At 38.3% G+C, this 25,041-nt stretch overlaps 1 protein-coding gene across 2 annotated transcripts in view; it reads right to left on the bottom strand.

Moving 5' to 3' along the window:
* The window catches only part of GABRB2 (gamma-aminobutyric acid type A receptor subunit beta2), a 142,183-nt gene that overhangs the window by 20,865 nt on the left and 96,277 nt on the right, over positions 1–25,041 (bottom strand). For both annotated transcript variants that reach the window (XM_063413357.1, XM_063413358.1), the window contains 3 exons: positions 5,449–5,586; positions 4,094–4,246; positions 658–902 (listed from right to left, as the gene is read on the bottom strand). In XM_063413357.1, coding sequence (XP_063269427.1) covers positions 658–902; positions 4,094–4,246; positions 5,449–5,586 — 536 coding nt within the window. The remainder of the gene's footprint in view (positions 1–657; positions 903–4,093; positions 4,247–5,448; positions 5,587–25,041) is intronic.

Raw genomic sequence — 25,041 nt, 5'->3', positions numbered from 1 at the left:
TGCTTTATGATAAGTGCCCCATTTGGATAATGGATAAAGCATAATGGATACTTTTCCCAGAAGTGTGTATCTTGGCAAATATCTTTTCTGCCTCAATTCTCCATCCCTAGGGAGCAACTTTTAGATTCAAAATTAAGTACACAGCACATTGATGGTTTATTTCTGAGAAATTCCTCATTTAGTCAATAGTATCCTGGCCCATTATACATGGAAAATATGCAAACTTGTCAAGCTTTAAACACTTCTGTGGCAAATATTTCTTATCCAGCTCATCTGAAAGATTTATGAAAGCAGGTTAAATTTAGGTTTTAGTTCCAATGTTCCATACAGCTCTTACTAGAATATACAGCCATCATTTTGGATTTATTCTTTTGGAAACAGATTGTACATATTTGAGTCTACATTCTGACTAAGAAAACATCTCTCAGTAAAGCTTCCCTGCCTGCATGCTTTAGAGACAATCATTCAGCTTCCCAGGCTAGAGGGCAGCACTCACTGCTGAGCTGGCTAAGCACACTGCTCTGCAGAGCTAAGACAAGGTCATCACTCCACTCCACTAATTTTCTACAAGAAATTACATTTTAAAACACTGTCTGACAGAAATAAGAGTCTGCCTTCCTGGGGAAATGCTAAAAATTTATCCCCATTATGGTTTACCTTATTGACATCCATTCTCAACTTCTCATTGTTGGCACTGGCAGCTTTTTCTGCTGCTTTCTTTTGACGCTGAGGTCCCCTGCCAAAGAAGATGTAGTTGACCAATGCATACTCCAGCAGAGCCATGAAAACGAAGACAAAACAGCCCATAAGGTACATATCAATGGCTTTCACATATGGAATTTTGGGAAGAGTCTCTCGAAGATGGGTGTTAATTGTTGTCATTGTGAGCACAGTTGTGATTCCTGGAAAAAAGAATTGACAAGTCTAGTGATTGAAATGATTTTAATTTATTTTCTAGAATAATAATTTATACTATTCAAATGCTAGAGCTGAAAATTTGTTTTTTCCCCTGGTGGAAAAAAGATCTCTCTAACCTCTGTCCATATTCATAGAATCCTAGAAAGGTATGGGTTGGAAGAGACCTTCAAAACCATCCAGTGCCATGGGCAGGGAACCTTCCACTAGAGCAGGTTGCTCCTAACCCCATCCACCCTGGCCAAAGATGGGGAAGCCCCAACTCCAGGCAACATCATCCACTGTCTCACTACATTCACAGTGAAGAATTTCTTCCTAAGATCTAATCTAAATCCACATGCTGTCAGTTTAAAGGCATTTCCCTTTGCCCCAAGTCCCCCTCCAGCTCTCTTGGAGCCCTTTTAGGCTCTCAGAAGTGCTCTAAGGTCTCTCTGGAGCCTTCTCTGCTCCAGGCTGAACAATTCCAACTCTGTCTTCATAGAGAGAGGTGCTCCAGTCACACAATTATCTTTATGACATTTCTCCAGCCCATTAAGGTCCCTCTGGATGGCATCTCTTCCCTCCAGCATGTGGACAGCACCCCACAGCTCAGTACCTTGCTGAGCATGTCCTCAATCCCATTGTCCATGCTGCTGACAGAGATGTTAAGCAGCACCAATCCCACCACAGACCTCTGAGGACACTTGTCACTGGTCCCCACTTGGACATCAAACTGTTGACCACAACTATTTAAGTGCAACCATGCAGCCAATTCCTCACACACTGGTATAAGGGGTGTAAGGAACCCAACAAATCCATGACTCTTCAGTTTAGAGAGAAGGAGCTCACGTATAGCAGTGTCAGTGCTTTGCACAAGTCCAGGTAGATGACATCAATTGCTCTTCCCTCATCCCACCAGTGTTGGGACCCTGTTGTAGATGGCCACAGACTTTCTCAGGCACAACCTGCCCTTAGTGAAGGCAGGCTGGCTCTCATCAGTCACCTCCTTAGTTTCCATGTGCCTCAGCATAGTTTCCAGGAGGACCTGCTCCATGACCTTGATAGGAACCAAGGTCCTTGTAGTTCTCCAAGTCTTCTTTTTTCCCTCCTCTTAAAAAGGGGGCTTTGCTTCCACTTTTCCAGTCAGTGAAACTTCACCAGACTGCCATGGCTTCTCAAATATGATGCATAGAGTTTTAGCCAATTCATTTGCCAGTTCCCTCAGGACCTGTGGATTCACCCCATCAGGTTCCATGGACTTGTGCTTGGGATCCCCAGGTTCCTCAGATGGTCTCAAACAAGATCCTTTAAGCAGATTGTTCTTCATTCTCTCAGTGCCAGCCTTTGCTTTCTGCAGCTCAGGAAAAGTGTCTGGAGCACTTGTCCATGAGAGCAAGGCATTAAAGAGGTGTTCAGTACCTTCTCCAGATCCAGGGTATCCAGGCCTCCTGTTTCACAGAGGACTCCCATTTTCCCTTATTGTCTTTTAGCACTGAGGTACCTGCATAGAAGCTTTTCTTGTTTCCTTTCATGTCCCTGGACAGATTTAGTTCTGTCTTAGGGCTTTAGCTTACCTAACCTGATCCCTGGCTGCTCAGATTATTTTTGTGTCTTTCTCACAGGCTACCCGACCTTGCTGCCAACCTCTGAAGGTTTCCTTTTAGTGTTTGAACTTTTTCGGGAAAATCTTGTTCCGTCCTGATCTTGGACTTGCATTTTTTGCATAGCATAAAAGATATTACACCTGTAATAAATTTGGCTCAGTCAAGCAAACAGTAGTTGGATTCCATATGTATATTTTTAAGCAGCTAAACTGCAACCTTCTGTAATGACTCTCAGTTAAAAATTACAGGCTACAGTCACGTTATCTTGCTTTCCTCCAGCATTTTCAGGATGTCTGCAGTCTCAAATTCTTAAGGCAAAATGCTTCACAGAAAGGTCTGGTAAAACTCAGAGGTATTCTATAACATTAAAATCTCAAATCCTCAATGGCATCTTTTATGGGGATTTACTTATTTTAGCTATACAAGAGCTGTACTGGCAGGAATCAGTCTGATTTAGAGAAAATTTGGCAATAGATTGAAATACATATTTTTGTAACATGCTCCTTATGATGAGAGGCACAGAATAAACAGACACACATGGGACTAGTGATGAGAGATACAAATACTCTAGAGATTAATTAGGGAAACAGTTTTACTTCTGGAATGTAAGGTAACAGTAAGGAAAAAATAATTAGACTCTTACAATCATTTTGATTGGAAAAGACCTTTAAGTTCATTGAATCCAGTCACTCAGCACTGCCATATCCACAATTAAACCATGTCCTCAAGCACCAAATCTACACATCTTTTAAATCCCTTCATGGATTGTAACCCCACCACTTCCCAGAACAGCCTCTGACGGGGCTGGAAACCTTTCTGGTGAAGAAATTTCCCCTAGGATCTAATCTAAACCTCCCCTGGCAGAACTCGAGGCCATTTCCTCTTGTCCTTTCACTTGTTACTTGGCAGAAGAGACCAACCCCCAGCTGGCTGCAGCCTCGTCCCAGGGAGTTTTAGGGAGCAAGAGGGTCCCCCTGAGCCTCCCCTTCTCCAGGCTGAGCTCCCCCAGCTCCTCCTCCTCAGTCCTGTGTCCAGACCCTTCCCCAGCTCTGCTGCCCTTCTCTGGACACTCTCAGGACACTCTCAGGACACACAGCTCCTCTTGAGGTGAGAGCCTGGAACTGGACACAGGATTTGAGGCACAGCCTCCTCACTCGACATAAGGCCCAGTGAGCTACACAACCCTAGTAAAACTTTATTTAATTCCTGAAAGGAAAAGCAATTTATAATCCGTAACACCATGCTGCACGTGTGTTCTGGACTGCCATGGGCAAAAGCAAACCAAGTGCATTCTTTTTGGAGAAAAAAAAAAAAAACAAGCAGCAAAAGAACAACAGAATATGTTGAGACAATTAGGCTAATTTTGGTTATAATGATTATACAGTTAGCTGATTCAGACATGAAATCACTTTAATCTTTATTTAAATTCTGATGTTTTAAATGCTGATTGAAATCATACAAAGCTTAACAAGCCAGACATAAAAAGATCTAACACATATTTTTTTGTTTTCAAATCATGCACTATCCACTCAGCCAGAAGCTAGAAAAACCATTCAGCTAATGCACACTGCATGAGATGTGTAAAAAATGCCTACCTAAAGCAACTCTTGCAGCTGAAGCATCATAATTAATCCAGAAGGAAACCCAGGACAGGATAGTGATCAGAATAGAAGGCATGTAGGTCTGCAGAATGAAGTAACCAATGTTTCTCTTAAGTTTAAAGCTGAGAGACAGCCTTGGGTAGGCACCTAAAAGAGAACATTTGGTATGGCCATAATTTATTTGCATAATGCCTGAAAACATTTTTTTCTGTCATTTTGGTTTTATTTTTTCATTCAACATAAAGTACACTCTGAGCTGAAAGATCCAGGATATTCAGCTGCAGAATTTCTAGCAAGAATTGGGATTAAGTAATCTTTTATGCCAAGGGTACAAAGATGCTCTAGTTGCTTATCTGCTGGCAATCATAACATTCAACAATCAACAGCCAAAATATACATCAGAGCAACAAAGCACAGAAATGCTTCTTCCCTGTCAAATGCCAGCTTCAGCATTATCCTAAACTTCTATCCAAGAAATCCTGCCCTTATCCTAAACGTCTCTCCAAGAAATGCTACATTCATCTTCTGTCACTGGACACCAGAAATATTGCAGTGTATGAAACATTTGTTAATATGGGTGCCTAGAAATAATTCTTCAAGTCCCATTTCTGCTTAATTTTGAAGAATTTGAGATGTACAATCCTCCTATAGTCTCTCCAAAGATGATTTCTACCCATATCTGGAAAGAGAGTTTTGAAGATAATTTTTTTAACACATCTAATGGGTTTCTCAAGTAGGTAGAAAACATCTCCTAATAACAGCCCAATACAACTCTTGCCACTCTTGAACAATTTAATGTGATTGAAATATGTTAGTTATATTTTTTTATTATTATTTTTTTATTTCATGAAATCCAATCTGATTTTATGCTCCTTCTCAGAAAGTATCTTTTCAGCCTTCAGAAAGTCAAACACTTGCTAGAATAGGCTAAACTGAAAATTCTGGAACAAGCATTTTAAAGTTTTCGTATTGAAGACAAAATAATTAGTCTAATACATCCCCAACTTGGTAAAAGGAATATCTAAAAATATGAACAAAAATGTTCCTAAATTTCCTACACGCCGGGTTGGGTTTATGGCACAGAGGTGTATAAGTGTAAACCAGTTTTCACAGGTAAACAGAAAATACAGCTCATTTGATGAGCTTTAACATGACATTATTGTGCCTTCTTCTACGTTAATGAATGATGCCTTACATACTATGGGAGCTGTAATAAAAAATTATGCTTTCCAAACTTACAGCTGCTGCTCTATTCCTGTTTGTAAAAGTTTTGCTCCTCAACTGCCCACATAATTAATCCAGTTTTAAGTCTTTAAAAGCATTCCCCTCTTAAGTTCCCCTCCACAAACCTGTAGAGAAAACAACATTCTTGGTGATAAGCTTGTAGTCTACAATGGAGAACTGTGGCAGCTCGATCTTGGTCACTCCTGTGACTGCATTATCACCCCCACGCCAGTAGAATTCAATGTCATCTGTTGTGTAGCCATCTGCAGAAACAGGAACAAACCAGTGAGATGCACAGCTCTTCTGACATCATGGGGAGCAGTTCATTAACTCAAAACATACAAAATATATCTCTAAAATGAAACCATTAAACCATTTATAAACATACAGACACAGGTCACTCCAAATGTAACTTCAAAAGGCAATCCTAGGTGTATTTTAATGTTTGTTGGGTTAGTATTTTTTTAAGATATATTACATGAACTTATTAACAAAACAAACCTTTAAAACCAAATTAAGACCACACATCCCATCTCTAGATAGCAACTGTACATCAGCTTAAGGTAACTTCTGATCCCAAGGCTGGATAAAATGGCATGAGCTTGCTGTAATTTCTGTCCCTCAGCTGAAATATCAGCACTGGAAATGTTTAGTTTTTAGTTGTAAAAACCAACATAATTCTTTTTCTACCATGGCTTGAATGCAGTAAAAGACAGCCACATTCAGTGAGGCTTTTAAGAGGCCTGGTAGGAAGCAACTATAGCAGATGCAACATCCATCCCTGGCAAAAACAGCACCCACAAGAAATTACCAAAGGAAAAAAGAATTCCCACCACCCAAAAACCACCCCAGAACACAGCACATGTTCACACAGTCATAAAACAGATCCATGAAAAAGGAATATGCTTTCCCAAATGGCAGCTGAGCCAAGTTGCATGCTCCGGAGTTGGTGTACAGAAATGATCATGAGACATCAGAAATAAATCTATTGCAAAACTAGGAAATACAATATTCATTAATGTTTCATTATACAATAATCTAAAGATTTTTTTGTCATGGGAAGTTGTAAATAAAATAAACTAAAACACAGAAAAATGACTATGACATTTTTGGAAATTGAGATAAATATATAAAACACCTTGACTTTAAGTTCTCATCCACAGAAAAAGGACAAAATTGTACATTAAACACCATTTTAGAGTGCTCAAATACCACTGAATTTCAAGGAATAGTGCAAAGAATCTATAAAACTGTTCCTGTGCATCATTAATTTTTTGATAATTCAGGTAGAATCCACGTGTACAGCATTAGCAGAAGGCAAGCAAGTTTGAAGTCATGAACCAAATAATCTGCAAAAACACTGAAACACCTGTAAAAGTCTATCTAATACACACAGTTTAAAAAGTATTTTGGCAGATACATTCCTATAGTATGATGATAGCAGTTCCAGAGTTTTTTATAAGTGACTCTTTTCCTTTCCTGGTCACGAGTCTGTCTCCAGAGAAGAGGCAGACAGCTTCCCTGCCTAGCAACACTTTATATTTGTCAAGTCTTTCTCTAGGCTTTCAGAGAGAGAAAAAAAATCTAAAATAAAATAAAATCTAAAATAAAATAAAGATGAATAATTATATTGGATGATTTTGAGATATAAAAGCAACTTACTGCACTTCATATAAAAAGTTTAAAAGTTTAGGAAGGTTGATGCTATTTTTTGGGGGGTGTCTTTGTGATATCATCAAGTTTTGCTGATATTTGCCATCTACCCTGCCTTCCAATGATAAGTTCCAGATTCTAATGTCAATTACTGAACTTGGTGGGATTACTCAAGGTAATTAATTTAATTCTGAGGTAACTAAACTCTTAAACTTCACAGCTAATAAATTGATATTTTATTTTTATTTTGTTGATTTCTGAAAAAAACAAATGCTAAAATAAGTTTCAGCAGGGAAATCCCCACTTTTCTATGTACGAGAAAAAGTTTCTTTGGCTGTGTTTTTTAGAATATCTAGAAGAACATTTCTGCTGAACTGCCTGTGAACAGTTTAGCCTTGAACAGTCTAATCATAGCAGGTTTCACACAAGAGAACTCCAGGATTTACATTCCAGCTGACTGCCAAATGCTTCTGCATTATCCTCTACCAAGAAAACGTGGTTCAGCCTCTCCCTGGATTCTCACAGCCTTAATACTAAACAAACATTCACAACTACTTCTGGGGAGAGAGGAATCCTTGGAAACTCTCACCCAAAAGTGAGAATCTGCAAACTGAAGATTCCAAACTCCGCAGCTCTGGGTGTCTTTGGGGAGAACTGAGCAGAATCCCCTGCTGCTTAAGGGACTTACATTGGGCAAATAAGCTAAAACAGACCCAGAATGACAAGACTTGTTAGTAGGTATCAATGAGGAGAATTTCAGGAAGTCTCTTTAAGCTTTCATTAAAATATTCCTTTCTTTCCAAAAAGGATAAATTATCCCATTCATTTCAGAGCATGGAGAAGGAGAGCAAAGAACATTACAGTCATCTGCACATGAATGCTCTTGTGTTACTGCTAAAGTACCCCAAGATAATTCGATATAAGTCTAATATCTGCAAAACATCTGCCAAAGAGAGAATGGGCCCATTCATGTCTCTAGTGGATGGTTTACAGTAAAGTCCAATTACCTGTGGCTATAATAAACTCTTTCTGCAGGGATCTGGGACTCAAAACAACTCTACTTACAAGTTAAAATTATTTAAAGATCAACCAATTTAAAGTAGCAATAAGCAGTCTAGAAAAACCAATCTACATCTCTTGACAAGAGAAAACAAGAATTAATGAAGTCTGTTCAATATTTCTAAATTATCAGACCACATGTTGGTAAAGTAGAAAGGAAAGCATACTAAACCCAGAAATGTTCCAAGTAATTTTTGCAAGAATATGAGTTTAGCACAGAACACTATTTGATTTAGACTGTAAAACAACTGTTGGTTTACTATATATTAAATTGTATGTAGCTGTGCTGCCAGCAGAGAGCATCTGATTGATTGCTTTTCCCTCAATCATTTATATATCATCATCAGCACGATTTACTTCACGTCCAGAAAGTTCAATTTCTCATTTCTGTCATGCATCACACACTGGCAGTCAACCAAATCAATACATTGTCCTGGTAATATGGCACCAATCCTGAGAGAGGCAGAGCATTCTCGACTCCCATTAACAGGGACAGGGCGTTTGTCATCCTGTATACATTGAGGAATGACAGATGATGGAGCACTGGAGAGGAAAAACAAACAACTAGTAGAACATAAAATAAACCCCCCTTCACATAGAAACTATAAAAGCACCAATTTTTTTCCAGCCTATTCAAGACAATTCACAAATAGGAAATTCTCCTAATATAAACAACCTAAAACGAAAGCTGAAGCATTACTGGCTGAAAATGAAAATATTTAGGCACAAGACAATTATCAGAAACATCACACAATGGAAGAAAAGAAGCCCCTTTTTCTGAAAAACTCAGGATTTATCAGGATTCACTGCCTCACAATGCTGCAGTTTATACATGACAGCTGGGAGATATTTTACATCTACACATCCACAGTGTGCACTGTGTAGGAATTCAGGTGCTCCACATTACTGACACTATGGCAGCACCTGGAGATGAAGATAAGACATCTGGTGATTTTTGTTTTTTGGAGGGGGAGGATTATGTAAACATGCAAAACAGTGAAAATGTGCCTAAAACAAAGGGAGAATTCTGCGGCCATGCCCTAATCTCTCTCTGCTCTGAACCATCAGCAATTTGTGTGAGCTTGGGCAACACATGCACACATCCTGCATCACCTCTGAGCTAAGGAGAGCCACTCCAGCACTGACAGGGAGACACAGGAGACAAAAGCATCCTCTTGGCAACTCTCTAAATCCCACCTCCAGCTGCCAAAGCTTATCCAAATGACTGCTCCTCTAGCCACAACCTCTATCTGTGATGCTGAGAGCATGGAATCAGGATGAAGCACACTTCAGCTACTTCAAAATTTTTGCTGAGCAGGCCCAGAGTCTTGGTGAAAGCTGGGAGCACAGCACCCCTTTGATCACCTGAGGTATTTGTCTTTTGCTCACCAATAAAAAACATATGAGAACTCAATTTACAGCAGATTCTGGACTTAAATACTATTACAAAGCAACCATTTACAAGATGAATACCACATACCTGGTGGTGAATAACAGAGTTGCATTATACATGTGGCATTTTTGGGGAAAAACAATATTAAAAATGTACATTACTACATACAAAAACCTATGGCCTCATAGATAGGGAATGAGTAACAAGATACTTAATTTCCCCTGCTGCTATCAAATGGATTTTCTTTGTCTAGTCACTCAAAATATGGTTGCTTCCCAAAATAAAATGGAGAGAACTCATGAATGATATCTATACCCAAGTGAAAGTTTTGATTACAAATATATAAAATGCTGTTATCTAGCAATCATAATACATTAATTTATAAAAACGCAGGTCGTGCACTTTCAGAGTAATTGAAGAACTCAACATCCACAGGCTCTGTAAAATGAGATGAATGCTATAAAGAACTACTAAATTAAGTGATTAATTTTGTTTGTATAACAGACTGTAGAATACCTTTAGTAGCCATACCTATGCATTTCATTTATTTTTAAACATAGAACCACCAATTCCTCATTTTTCAAGATCTTCTTCAGCAGTTTTGCATTTACACAAAGCAAACAGCAAAATTACTTACAAAATTGTAAGTAACAGGCAAAGCACATTTTGAAATTCTGAAGCCTTTCAGATCTCTCAAACTTGTTTCACTGCATCACTCCAGTCTTCACTTTTTCATTCAAAACCATAGCCAGAAAGAGTAAGTTAGTAGTGTTTCTTTGAGTTTGCAGAGATGTTTAAAGCTGAGGAGAACACAAGACATGAGGTGCTGAAACCAGTGGGGTGACACAAGGGTGAGTAGGACAAACAGATTTGTGTGCCAGAGCAATTGGAAAAGTGCACACCATAGTTGTTTCTTTCTCCTCTTTCACATCCCCTCTAAATTCTGTCTTTGCACAAAACATTAAAATTCTTCTTACATTTAACTTCAAAGGCTTTTTCCCCTAAGGCTCTGAGGATTTGGATACAAGAGGATGTACAATATTCTGACTGCAATGAAATTCAATTGATTTTTAGATTGAATTGGCAACATTCTCAAAAAACAATCATCTTCAAGTTGTACAACCGGCGCCTTACTGGGGAGAGGAGGGTGGGTCAAAGAAAGAGACAGAAATGTGATGCTGTAATTACTGTATAAAGCAGTTTAAACAAAGACAATGCCTTTTGGCGAACAAGTGAAATGACAAAATTGATTCCAGGCCTTAGAGTAGGATTTTCATGGTTGCAGAATCAAGTTTAATTTTTGTGCAGGTACTTCAGGCTGATTTTTACAGTTTACAGGAAGCCTGGTAACTTACAGAATAGGTATCTTGGTAGGACTCATTAATGGTTTTTGGGTTTTTTCCTAATGATTTCACTGAAAATCATTCATGCTTTAGAGCACCTCCTGCAAAACTCTTTCATAACTATATTTCCACTGCTACAATATTTCTAGGAAAAGAGAGAGATTAGAATCAGATAGGGAAAACTGTATCCAGGCAATAATATTCAAAATCTTTTTATCTCCTGGAACACAGCATTTTCTTGCAATCTTTCTGCTTCCTGAATAAGTTCAGTTACTCCCACCGGTATGAATGGTGTAAGAAGTTGCTGGATTCAACACTGGAGACGCTGCACGAGCTCCTCACCCAGCAGAGACAGGAGTGAGTGGAGCAGGATGTGCACGGTGCAAGGAAGGCAGTGGTGGCTGACTGGCACACAGGGGGTGCCATGGCACCAGAACCGAGTTCTGCTGGACTCCAGGGACACCTGGGCACTCTCGGCTGGAGCACAGATCTTCCCCACATCCTGCACGCCAGAGCGCTCTTCATCTTTTTCCTTCTAATTTCCCTCATCCTTTTGTCCTGCAGATCAAGTGCCGTGTTTATGCATTAAATATATCCCAGAACACAATAAAGTACAACACATCTGGCTCAGTTTTATTTATTTAAGTGGCTGAAGTCCAGGGATTTCCATCACTGTGGAAATTACGTATCTGATTTCTGTAGGCAAACAAATAGCATTAGATAACCGTGCATGTTTTATACAGCACATAGAAACATCCTATCCCCAATTTCTGCCACAGTTTGTATTCCCTAACCCACTTACTTCATTTAGCAGATGATCTTTTCTGAGGATAAGGTTGACAGCATTATGTCAGCACATTGATTAAGTCTGGATCATCTTGAAGGTTATTTCAGTGTAGCATGGATGACATTAAGCAAATATGTGAGGAAAACATGGGTGGCAACAGTTGTCAATATAAAAGAGTTAAACATATTTCTCACTTCCACTCCTACTAAAATTACAAAGAAAAAAACCTCATAACCATTAAATTAAAAAAAAAAACAGATTAGTATACATTAGACTTCTGCAGTAAGGTTTATTATTCCCCTATTACAAATACCACAGAAAAAAAGGAGATCTGGAATAGAAAAGTAACTAAATGAGACATGACAAATCTGTCCTAGACATAAAAGATGGTGGGAAGCCAAATTTCATTTGCAATTAAAAGTAGAATATGGTAGAAAACTGTGAAACTCAATATTAAGAAACCAAATATAATGAACTATTTTCTTAAATCTCAATTTTATTGTCAGTGACCGAGAAGAACCAAGAAATTTACTTCCACTTCTCATAATGGTAAATCTTCAAAGATGAATATGAAATTGCAATATGTAACCATGAAGATGATACCAATCATTGCTGAGGAAGCAACATTTAGGCAGAAATAAATTTCTATTTAAATGTCAACTGATGTAAAAAGGATAAAATGAATGCATGAATACTTAAGTGATCTATTTCAATGTCATTAAATCACAAAATGAACAGAACTCAAGTGAAAATAACCACTGAGAAAAAACAAGTGCAATCAGGTATAAGCAGGCAATGGGCTTTTTTCCCCAGAATGATCAACAGAGTGAAAACATAAATTATTTCCTATGTTTAAAGACTTAAGATTGTACTACATAATTCACATCTATTTTCTTCCACATTTCAATCAATGAAAACAAGATAAATAAAAAATAATAATAAAAAATGCCTTCAATATCACACTGGCATCAAAAATTGCTTACAGGAAAACAAACTGTTTATCCTGGGTCACAAGATTTAATCTCAATCAGAAACAAAGCACATGTCCCTGAGAGCTGAACTGGGAGATCTACGTGGAAGAGCCAGCTTGGAATGCCAGGAGACTCCTCAAGGTCTGTTTGAACCTTCTGCAATATCCAAAGCCTCCGTTTAGAGAGCATGACAGTGAAGTGCTCACACTTTAATAAACATGGCTAAAAATGTTCAACTGAACAATTCTGTAAGTGGATGATGCCTCTCATATATTAACTGGATCATTTTATGAACTCCATAAATTTGCATAGGTAATCTCATCAACAACAATCAAATATGAAAACTCTTCTGTGTTTTTAAATGACGGATATGTATAAGTAATGATTCAAATAGGAAGTATTGTGTTCTTTTGGCACAATATTAAATAGCCAACTTGGGTGCAAAGGGAACAATTTTTTGTACTTTGATGCATATATATATATACACATATATATATATAACCATTGAATTTTTCAACTGTATTTTGAAAATGTATTTTTGAAGATTGATGGAAATGTCTTAACCCCCAACCCTTTGTGTAAAACTAAACACTGTTTCTGCTCTCTAAAAATACTTATTAGCAACTGTCTTCTACTTTGGAAAGGCCTTATTTCAGGAACAGAACTTTTATAGTAAAATGTACATCCATACTGAGTGGGTGTAAATGACAAATTATTTTCTCCTCTTTCCCTTCAGTAAGGACAAGGCTCATGTAGGGAAACCAAATACTTATATTTGCACCCATGAATTTCATCACTGCAGCCTGTACTTAGAGACTTGAGGGAATTCCTACATTTTACCTCATCTGATTACATTAACTAATTTATGCATAAGAAAATTGCTGTCCAAAACAATTTTTATGTGATCTGGAAATTATGAAGGCCACTGAATATTGTTCCCTATTAGACAAACAAATCTCACAATTTATTTAATTTCAGAGAAGGCCTCATGAAAAGAGTGAATGCTGTTTGCTCTTTTGTTTGATTTAAGAATTGGTCTTTTTGAAACTGGAAATAGAAATGAGGGGTATGTTCAAACAAATGAATCAGCAAAGCATCATCTCCAGCAGCTCAAATTTTAATATCTTAGATATGTGAGACCAAATGTTCTAAGCTTCCTGCAACCCACTATCAGCCTACATTTTGAATGCTGATGTACATTAAAAAAAAGAGAAGAAAAATGAATAACATCTGGCAACTTTAACCTTATTTATAAAATTGCATTAATACTCCACTCTGCTTAATTATTTCATAGCTGTATTAAAAATAAAAAGCCACAAGGAGAAAAATGCAATCTGTAGAAGAAAGCCCTTCTGTTTGTGGCTGTGCCATTTTTTCAATTTAGAAAAATATTTATTCATTATGATATCCTAGCTTGCAGTGCTGTGTGAGGTAATATTCTGAAATATTATTCTATCTTTGCCTGAAGGACATCACGGTATCTAAAACATCTCTACTTTTAGGTAAAGATCTGGTTATGAAGGTTTAGGAACATTAGTCTCATAGACTGTCCAGCAGGAACATGCTAAAACCTGATATTGCCAAGAGTGAAACATCATTAGAATGTAAAACCCCCACAGGTTTTTACACATGTAGAATAACAGTTGGGTTTGGACACTTAACTGAACCTCCAGAAATTAATTTTCTTTTAGTAATGAGCAAACTATAATTAATTCTCCTTCTTCAGTCATCCACATGTATAGATTTGGGAATTTTTTCTTTCCTATCCAGATAACTCTTCTGTCATCTACAAGTTTGTCAAGGATAATTACATATACCTTTGATGTGGAGAACTATTTATACAGTACCATGTGAATGAAGTTCATAAGAACTTTAATTATAGACCATGATATTGTTAGAACTACATCATTATTTTCTAAAAATTGCAACAGCCCTGTAACATTTCTAGATGTCCTTCACACAGCTTGGTTGGTATCAGAAACCACATCGCTGCCTCCTCAAAATATTTTAGTGGGAGCTGTGTGCCTCAAGGCTCAGAGGACTTTCCTGCAGGAAACTCTGTTGTGACACCTCTATCAGAAAAGACAGCACAGGTTTGTTGGCAGGATCCCAACTACTTTCTGAGGATGCTGAAAGAGGCCAGAATAAATTGGTTTGACACCCATCCCTCCACTTTTAGAAATGGTATACAGAGAAAAGTTATTTGGTGGGTAACAAGATGCTAATGGTTGTGGATGGGTATGCACAAGGTAGCTGGAATGAGAAGTGTTTTAACAGGAGATGGGGACAAGGCCAAAGAGAATGAAAGCTTCTTCAGCTCTCTGCATTTATCTGGCACAGGAGGCTAACCCTGAGAGCCTCAAACACACCGTTAGCAGCCACTCCTGTAAATCTCATCCCACGTTTTTTTCACTGCAAAAGTTCACTTGCCCTAGTCCAGTTTAAAGTTTTGGCTTTTATGCACCACAAAGCCGTGTTAAATCCCGCTCTATGGGTAACATATTGTTTTAATCAGTGTCTGGTATTCTCCTCTGATCTGCATTGATGTACCATACTAAGTTTCATTAACACATTTCAGAAGTTTATAAGTTCACAAAATTGTCTATAACTTTTCTAACATTCACTTTTCTTCTGAGCTCCAGGCATTGCTCGAGGCTATGCCTATTTAATGAAGTAGATGTGACTAAGACAAGATAATGCCAATCCTTACATGGACTTTTCCCTGCAAGCAGATTTTAACACACTGTTGACTTTTATTCTGTTTTCCTCTAGCTCTAGTATTGTAACTGTGTCAATATGCAAATATGTATTACATAAGGTTGCCTCTTGGGCTGGAAAAGCAGGATATCTGCATTAAATGTTCATTAAGAAGAATCCAGTACAATATTTTAACATACATAAAAGGAAATCAGCCTCAAATACAAAAGTTAAAGAACTACAACTTTTTGCTGAGAGCCCCATGTGGACTGCACCTCTCTCGTGCCTTTGAAATAAATACCCTTTTGCAGAAAAAATGAAGAGAAAAACACATGAATAATACAATAATGTATAATAAACCACTCAGCAATGGAATATGTTATAATTAGTACTTCATATTCACTATACTTTCCTGATACAACTGCACTGAATCATTCTTGAAGGAGTGATGAGTCAAATTCACCTCCAAGCTAAAAAAAACCCTAAACCAACCCAAAACACCAAGGTAACTATTTTCAGATAAACCTACAGTATTCCATACCTGTGTCACAGAATCACTGGGTTGGAAGAGACCTCCAAGATCATCGAGTCCAGCCCAGCCCTAAACATCTCAAACTAAACCATGGCACTGAGTGCCACATCCAGTCTTTCTTTAAACACATCCAGGGATGGTGACTCCACCACCTCCCCGGGCAGACCATTCCAATACTTTATCACCCTTTCTATGAAAAAGTTTCTCCTAATATCCAACCTATATATCCCTAGGCACAGCTTGAGACTGTGTCCTCTCCTTGTGTCAGCTGCTGCCTGGAGAAAGAGACCAACCCCACCTGAGCACAAACACCTTTCAGGGAGGTGTAGAGAGTGATACCAAGCACAGATACAGAAAGACAGAGTCTGATTCTTGCTTTTTAAATATCAAGAGCTATTGAAACAAAATAGAGTTGCCAAGTCAGTGGGGAAAACATAGGACACCTTTTTCAAGAAAACCAAAAATCATCCAGGTCTACAAACTCATAATAATGCAGTGCTGTTTAAAAATTGTCAGCACAGATACATACCAAGGACAAAGCTGAAAGGGATGAGCTGGAGCAGCTCTCCCTGGAGCCCCATTACACTCTTCATTGGATAGAACTGCCTGGCCATTAGTAACAGTAAATACTCTTGGGTACCATAAACATAAATGCATGTGGCCATGAAGAATGTCACAGAATGGGTCATCCCCAGCAAAGGACCCATATTCCTGTGGTCCCCATGGTGAAACCCAGCAGCAGGAGGATGGAGAGGAGCAGCTCTCTGAGAGGATGCCCCACATTCAGTTGTGGTGGTTTAAACAACCTCCACACCTCCTCGGGCACACCCTAAACTCTCCATGCAATTTACTGTACACATGGCTGAGATCACCAATACAAAGCCTTCCAATATCAGATTACAAAATACACCAATATCTATAGAACAGTTAAAGGATGTAATAATATTAAAAACTAAGTTCACTTCCAAGGTTTTGTTTATTTGTTTTGATTATGTATGAAACTGAACACATAGAAGGCAGCCTGCCAGCTTAATGATAAATTAAAAAATAAAAATTTGTGCTGAACTTCTGTCCTCTTCACTAACGTAAATGTATTCATGACCTGTCCATTACAGCTTTTGATGCACCATTAAATATAGAAAATAGGTCTATATCATTAACATTTTCTGTAGGATCACTGCACTTGGAAGAAGGTTGGCAGCTGAAGATATGGAACTAATACCAAGAGTTAAAGAGGCTACTGGCAAACTAGCAAGCCACCCTCTTAAAACAGCAGAATACGTTAAAACATTTTTCTGAAAACATATTTAAAAATATGCCATATTTCCTTCTGAATATCCAGATTTTAAAATGTGTAACCATTTTAAGTAGCATAATTACACTGCCTAATATACAAAGCCATGAATATAAACAAACAACTAGCTACAGTCATAGTTACATAAGTTTAATATCAAGTATATCAAGAAAGATCCCATATAAATTACAATGAACAATAGGAAAAAAGAAAAACAGGAAGACATTATCAAATGTATAATTGTTGTACATGATAACGGCAACATTCCCATGGATTTACATCAGACCTGCATGTCCAGCAATGATGCTTTCTTTGAAAAAGATTTTTCCTTGATTTTGTTAAAAATAATCTTTTAAGTGAGCAGAAACACCAGAAGCTGCACTTACATCATCTGTGCTCTGCAGAGTTACTGTATGTCAATACTTCAGAATGATTTGTAACTCAGAAACCTCAGTGAGAACTTTGGTCTGGTGAAAGGAAACGATACAGGGAGAGCTGTGCAGATGGGGTTGACTATCAATAGATTCCTGAGGGTTTACACTTGCTGGGGATCTACCAATAAATGTTTTTCACACAGAAAGGTGATCAGAAAAAATGTGCTAATCCTGGGTGCTTGTTTTCAGCTATTTTTACCATCACTACAACGCGAGGCTGTATTAGAAACTCATTCATACGAAAAACAGTGTGATCAAGGGAAAAATTATTCTAGTTTGGAAAGGTTAGATGCATTTCAGAACTGAAATTATAGGAACATAAAAATCAAATAAAATTTGAAAAAGACAAAAAACTATTGCAACAAAGAAAGGTCCTTCTTAAAAAGGGAAATTAATTAGCGACACATTAGGAAAATCCAAGGGAAACAATTTTGCTTTCAACTTGTCTGCCTTTACTTCAGCTTTGGTAAACTAGAAGTGTTTATGGCTCTATTTTTACCTACATTCACTTAAACTATATATTTACAGTATGTGCAAATTAATCCATAGTCTTATGAAGAGCTAACTTGTCTAAAGCACAGAGAAAACCAGTTTTTAGTACCAGACTTCTGTCTCATGAGAACAATCTTTCAGATTCGTTTCTTTTGCAGTCTTTGTACTGCAGCACTTTTTTTTAAAAAAAAAATTACTTCCCAGCATGGACAAAGGTGGGTATATTTTTTTAAAGAAAGAAACACTTTACAATTTGACCTGCACATTCCCCAGAGACAATTCTCTAACAGTTTTTAGCCAAATAAAATCACTTGAGAAAACTAAGAGAGACCAAGAAGGAGTTTTGTCTGATGAAGATTTCCTGGACTTTAGCTACTAAAATTAATAAATTTTAAATCACTTCCCAAATTATCATTATATGTATTAGGTGTTAAGGAGTAGGCCCGCTACCAATTAAATGCAGCCATTAAATAGCACAGAATAGCCTCACACAACAATTTATGGCATACATTGAGGAATACAAAATCCAATTAAAATTACAGGGGGAATTTAGCAGGGCAGAATTTAATTAGCAAAGATAAAATTTTGCCAGAAGACTGTGGCTAACACCTGTTCTGAAGTGTAAAGTGAATATGCAGTAACAACCATTTTGGTCATCATTTACGTTGCATTTGCTAGCCTCCATTGGTATTTAGATCCTTGTTTCCCTTGGGAAGCGCTGCTTTCTCAGCCACCAGTGCTGCTACAGAAGCCTCTGACTCATTCCAGAATCCTAATCCAGCCCAAGCAGCACCGTGGGAGCACTGAAATGCTGATTTTGGTATTTCTGCACAGTCTAAATGCCATTTCCTTGCATCCTGCACCTCCCCTCTGTGAGGCTGCAGAGCTTCCTGTGAGCCCTGCCACTGGCCACAGGGACACAGGGCAGTGGCCACAGGGACACAGGGACACAGGGACACAGGGACACAGGGCAGTGGCCACAGGGACACAGGGCAGTGGCCACAGGGCCACAGGGCCACAGGACAGTGGCCACAGGGACACAGGGCAGTGGTCACAGGGACACAGGGCAGTGGCCACAGGGACACAGGGACACAAGGCAGTGGCCACAGGGACACAAGGCAGTGGCGACAGGGACACAGGGCAGTGGCCACAGGGACAAAGGGACAGTGGCCACAGGGACACAGGGCAGTGGCCACAGGGACACAAGGCAGTGGCCACAGGGACACAGGGACACAAGGCAGTGGTCACAGGGACACAGGGACACAAGGCAGTGGCCACAGGGACACAGGGCAGTGGCCACAGGGACACAAGGCAGTGGCCACAGGGACACAGGGACACAAGGCAGTGGTCACAGGGACACAGGGACACAAGGCAGTGGCCACAGGGACACAGGGCAGTGGTCACAGGGACACAGGGACACAAGGCAGTGGCCACAGGGACACAGGGCAGTGGCCACAGGGACACAGGGACACAAGGCAGTGGCCACAGGGACACAAGGCAGTGGTCACAGGGATGCAGGGCAGTGGTCACAGGGACACAGGGCAGTGGTCACAGGGACACAGGGCAGTGGCCACAGGGACACAGGGACACAGGGCAGTGGTCACAGGGACACAAGGCAGTGGGCACAGGGATGTAGGGCAGTGGCCACAGGGACACAGGACAGTGGTCACAGGGACACAGGACAGTGGTCACAGGGACACAGGGCAGTGGTCACAGGGACACAGGGCAGGTGAGCCACCCTGAGGTCGTTCCCTTTGTCAGAGAACAAGGTCAGAAGGGCAGGGAGGATAAGCAGTGAGTGAAACTGGCCTTCACTCTGGGATACAGTGGGAATGTCCCATCTGAGAGGAGAGCCAAGAGCAGCCACACAGGCAGAACCAAGAAAACTCAGCTCTATCATATTTTTCAAGTTCAGCTAATTTAAGATTTTCTTAAATTCCAGTGTTTACCTTTTGCATGCCCAAAGTAGCAATGAGGATGCTTACTTACCTCAAAGATATTTGAACACCTCCTGAAATACAGATGACTAATTTTTTTAAGTGTTCCCAGCAGCAGAAAGTTTAAAAATTAACTAAAGCCATGAACTGAATCATCATTATTTTCTGATATATTCTTCTGGTATTATTTTACTTGCTTAGAAGAAAGTTGGTATTTGCTTTGATACACATGCAAAACATCCCTGCAAACATACCCTTCATTTACAACTCTCAAAGGGATATATTGTCTATTAAGAGCATTTTCTACATCTGGCAAGTTGTTACATTCACTAACATTGTGAATTAAAATCCAAATTCAATTCTACTATCTTTAATGACTGCAGTTAATGTTTTTCTCTAGGTTCACTAGCAACTTCATTATCATTAACATCAAGTCACTGGACTACCTCACTGATGAAAAATGAAGCCACTGATTAAGCTGTTCATTATATCCATCAGCATTATAATTATGAGTTAAAATCCTATCCTATTAGTGATGAAAGGAAAGGAATACATATCAAAAACCCAGCATTAATGAACCCTACTGTTAGTAAATCCACATGTAGCTATAGTGCAGGAGAAATAAAGCATCAAGACTAAAGCTTTGAGCTTTGACAATTACATAAATAATGAGAGAGAAAATAATTTTTAAAACCTCGAAGCAAAAAAAATCATCTTTGCCTCAAGGCTGCCCTTTGGATAACAGAAATATGGAGCACCATTACTGTAATTCTCACATAAGAATTTTAATTCAATTTAGAAAATAAAAATTTTCATCATAAAATGAAGGTGTATGCATGAGATTGCTTTCAATAATTTTACTGAAAGCAAAATAAAGCCCTGTGATTTGGGAAATTGTGAATTAAACCTATATATTATTACTGGTTCTCCAAGTTAAGTGCTAGAACTTAGGGTAGACGATGGTAATCCTGAACAGAAAAAAGAATGCTTTAGAAGTCCATCTCACCAAGGCATCCAAAGCAATAGAAATTACTATATGTTCTGAAGTGGTTTTATTAAATATATTCAGCTTTAACAATTGTGATTTATTTTGAAAACATGTTTGTTTTTGTAAAGTTGCTTTTACACTGGAAGAAAGCCTCCAGGGCATGATATGTGCTGTGTGATTGCTATTTGTTTGTGCACTGTGGATTTCCTTCCAACCCACTTCTTACCTAGAGCATTTGGTTACCCTAACTCAGCTCTCAGTCAGCAAGTGACTTTAATTATCTGCTGAAAAGTGGCTGCGAGCTGTTGATTAAAGAATTGTCTCAATTCCTGTGTGTGCACCTAGCTTCAATTATAACCTGCACCAATAAAATCAGGTATTTTAATTCTTCTGCTCCTAAATCTCTGCAATGTGTAGGAATCAACACTTTAAGAGACTAAAACATTACTTAAGATACCTTAAAGGGGGTTTTGGTTCTAAAAACCGAATTGCTCTAACTCTGACAAAGGGCACACTGAAAAAAGAATTGTAGCATAGGTTTGAATCTCCACTCCATTATTGCCCTGTCTCCCACCAGAGAAGATTTAATTGCTGTTATGCTGATCACTATTGCTGTTTTTTTCACTGTGCTCTCATTCTGCAGCCACTGGGCTGTGACAGTAAAACAAGACTAAGTTTTCTGCTAGTAACAGACCTGGGGAACTTCAGGAGGTGCCAAGCACCACCCTGCTCTGGGATTTACCAGGACCAGTGAGACAGGTAGGTGCCAAGAAAGAAATATCCTTCTGGTGCTGGGACTCACAGAGTCCTTTACTCATTTCACTGTGTAATGGCTGAAGGATCTCTACAGACTGATACGGGCAGAACCAGAGAAACCTTTCTATTTTATTCTAAGCGAAAAGTAACTTCAAGGGGAAAGGAACACACTCTAACTTTCCTTTCACTCATGTTCAATGACTATGAAATACAAATTCCTGGAAAATTCTCACTCGTCTAATTTATCTTTCTTATCAAAATCAGGAATGTGTTACAGAATGCTTTCTGTCTTTGTTGAAGTAGGTTGGTGTTGATACTACCTGACAGTGAACTTTTTATGCTTTTAACTACACCTAGCAAGAATAGCAAAATAATAAAACAATCTCAGCAGTTCACTTTGGCTGCTCAATAGTTTAAACAGCAAATAAGTGTTTCTGGGGGAACACAAAGGAACTTTTTAGTCACTTACATGCAGAGATCACTCTCGATTTAGGTACAAAGCTCTACTTTATGATGGAGCTTTTGAAGACAGACATTCCACCTCTTCCATTGATTTTCTGTACATTAACTTGAACAGCTACACCCATGATTTCTGCATTTGTACATCTATCATTCACCTAGTACTTTAAATAGGAACTGATGCTTTAGAAGAAACAAAAGAGCTACCTCATGCTAGTTTATATACATCTATCTGTATTTATATACATTGCATATCTTTAACACAGACCAATTTAAAGGATTTCAACTTTATATGTAAAGGTTTTTTTCCCACTGAGTATTTATAAATTCCTCTTATTTCCATAAGGATATAAGGAACTATAGGAATATATTGAAGAATTTGCAATCACTGAGAAATTAGAAGTCTCCCACTCTCAGACCTCTTCCACCTGTCTTAATGATGTACTTTAAAAAAATTAATAATTCAGCTCATGGAAAAGAATAGCAATAATTCCAAATGTTTCTTTTCTGTCTGGGAATAACCACTGCTAAGTGGATTAGCTGTTACTGAAGATTGGAGAATTCTCACCTTATTGGCATTTAGATAGCCTTGATCAATATGCAAGGCTGAAGTCACTTTAACACATTATTTTTTCTCATAATATTGTTTCTTCTTCATCCTAATAACAAATTGCCTTAATAAGAAAAGGTTTATACCTGAAATGGGGCAAGGCAGCTGCAGGAAAATTGAAAAATGTTTAAGGAATATGCTTCAATACATGACTTTGCCTTTATTACATGCTTATCAAAACTGATTCCATCAATGAAAGCTGGGTTGATTTATGATTTAACAGTGCTCTATCACTTTATCAGTACTCTATAACTTTAGGCTTTACCTTGGAGACTTAACATATTTGGTTTTCACACAGTGAAGGCAGCTATATCAAATTCAGCCTCTTTCCAAAATCAGCTTTCAATGTCAGTGACCTCAAGCAAATATGCTCCACACATTCCACATCAATTTTAGATTTTACTCTGTAAAACAGTATGTAATAGCATAATCTCATCATTTAAATTTGTAACCCCAAGTCAAACAGAAAGCTGCACACAGCATCATATTTCCTCCAGATCTTTAGTCCTCAATTGTTCTGACCTCTCATCTGTGCTGCCAGGATTTACTCTACAGGAGAGGGAAAAAAACCCAAACAAATCTCAAAAAAAATCCCCAAAAACCACTTTTAAACCCATCTAAACCCATCCTACAGATGAAAACTGGCTGCTTGCAAACATGAGAAAATAACTGCAGCAGTCAAACCAGCATGACCTTGTTGAGCACATTTTGCTAAAAACCCTGACCTCAGGGCTTCTCATTGAAATATTCCAGATCTTCATGTCTTCTTGAGCTCTGTTGCTATTATTAACATGGGCACCAGAGCCTGTTCTGATCTCTGTTTTGGGGGTTTTTTGTCCCTTTTTTAGTTATTCAAAGGAACGTCTGTTTCCTGTGACAAACATTTATTCTCATACTTGATACTTTACAGTTTTATAAGAAAAGACAAAAAATTCTCTGTCCTCGTTGGAGACTGATTGAGACACAAAAGCAGGAATTTTTTTTCCTCATCGCAATCCCATTCTTATGTGCAAATGCCCTTGATATTCAAAGTGTTTCGTTTTAGTCAGTCAACTTCCTATACAGTAAAAAAAAAAAAAAAAAGACACCAACTGAATGTTAAAGGAGATAAAAGGAGGCTGGCTTGAGTGTTTCTGAAAATTACACTCTCTTAACTAGCTAAATTCCAAGTACTTCCCTGTTTCGTAAGAGAAAAGAAAAAAAAGTCCAAAGTCAAAGAAATAGAGAAAGGGGACTAAATCAGGAATTCCTGCATATGTTACATAAATGCAATCAGGTGGAGTGCATTTAATCCCCTGGATTTCAATATACCTGCTCTATTTTTCAAATCTTGTTGGTATTGAAAATCTCTTGATTACCTGAAATAATTTGCTTTTCTGAAAAATAGATACATAAATAATACTGGATTCCTTTTTAAAATGTTATATTTGAATACTGATAGGATAAAAAAAGTATTTTAAGTAAATGTGTTGCAAAAATATAATATAATCTGTTAATTGTGTTCAAGCAGGCCAGACGGCGTATAGCTTGTAATCTTCGGGGAGAGACAAATCAGATTAGTGTGCTCCCATACACTGCCTAATGCTATCAATTTCTGCTTGCAATCTGTAAGAAAGGCAAAAAATAATAATTGGGAAATTAATGTGTAAAAGTCTATAGTATTATCTTATTATGCAGTTTGCACTAATGGGGCCAATCTGTGCATGGTGTGCTTTCTCTTGGGGGGTCATTAGGTGCCTGAATCATAAACTTGTGGAAGAGGAAAAGCTTTACAAAACCAGCTTTAAATAAAGAGGTAATTACATGCAAAGGGCATAATGTTGATAGCAATTAATGCTGCTAACCTGGAAATACAACTGACTTAAGCAGTTCTCCCACAGCAGCACAGTTTCCTATGAGAAGCTGTATTATATTTAATTTCTCTTACTGTGGTCAGCTTCTTCCTAATGTTGTATGCTCCTAACAACCCAATCATTCTAGATTACAACAGCTTCAACTCATGCACTGGGCTTATCAGAGAAACATTAATACAGTATAAAAAGAAATTGAAGCACAGATAAGTGTCACCACAGGTCACAGAAGTGACCAAATTAGTAGTAAATGTAGAATCAGAAATCTGTTTCCCAGTCTGGTGCTTTTCCACATCAGCTGCTCACCCTTACTGGGACACAACTCTCACAACTGAGCTTTCTTTAGGAGATACAAATTTCTGTCAACCTAATAACAACAATCAGTGACCTGACCTATAAAAAGAAATGCACCTTGTTCAATACCTTAGAGCAGCACTCCCTAAATGGGAATTTTCATCAGGTG

This window comes from Prinia subflava, chromosome 16 (assembly GCF_021018805.1).
Source record: "Prinia subflava isolate CZ2003 ecotype Zambia chromosome 16, Cam_Psub_1.2, whole genome shotgun sequence".
Taxonomy (NCBI): Eukaryota; Metazoa; Chordata; class Aves; order Passeriformes; family Cisticolidae; genus Prinia; species Prinia subflava.
This window is presented reverse-complemented; position numbering and strand designations above follow the sequence as displayed.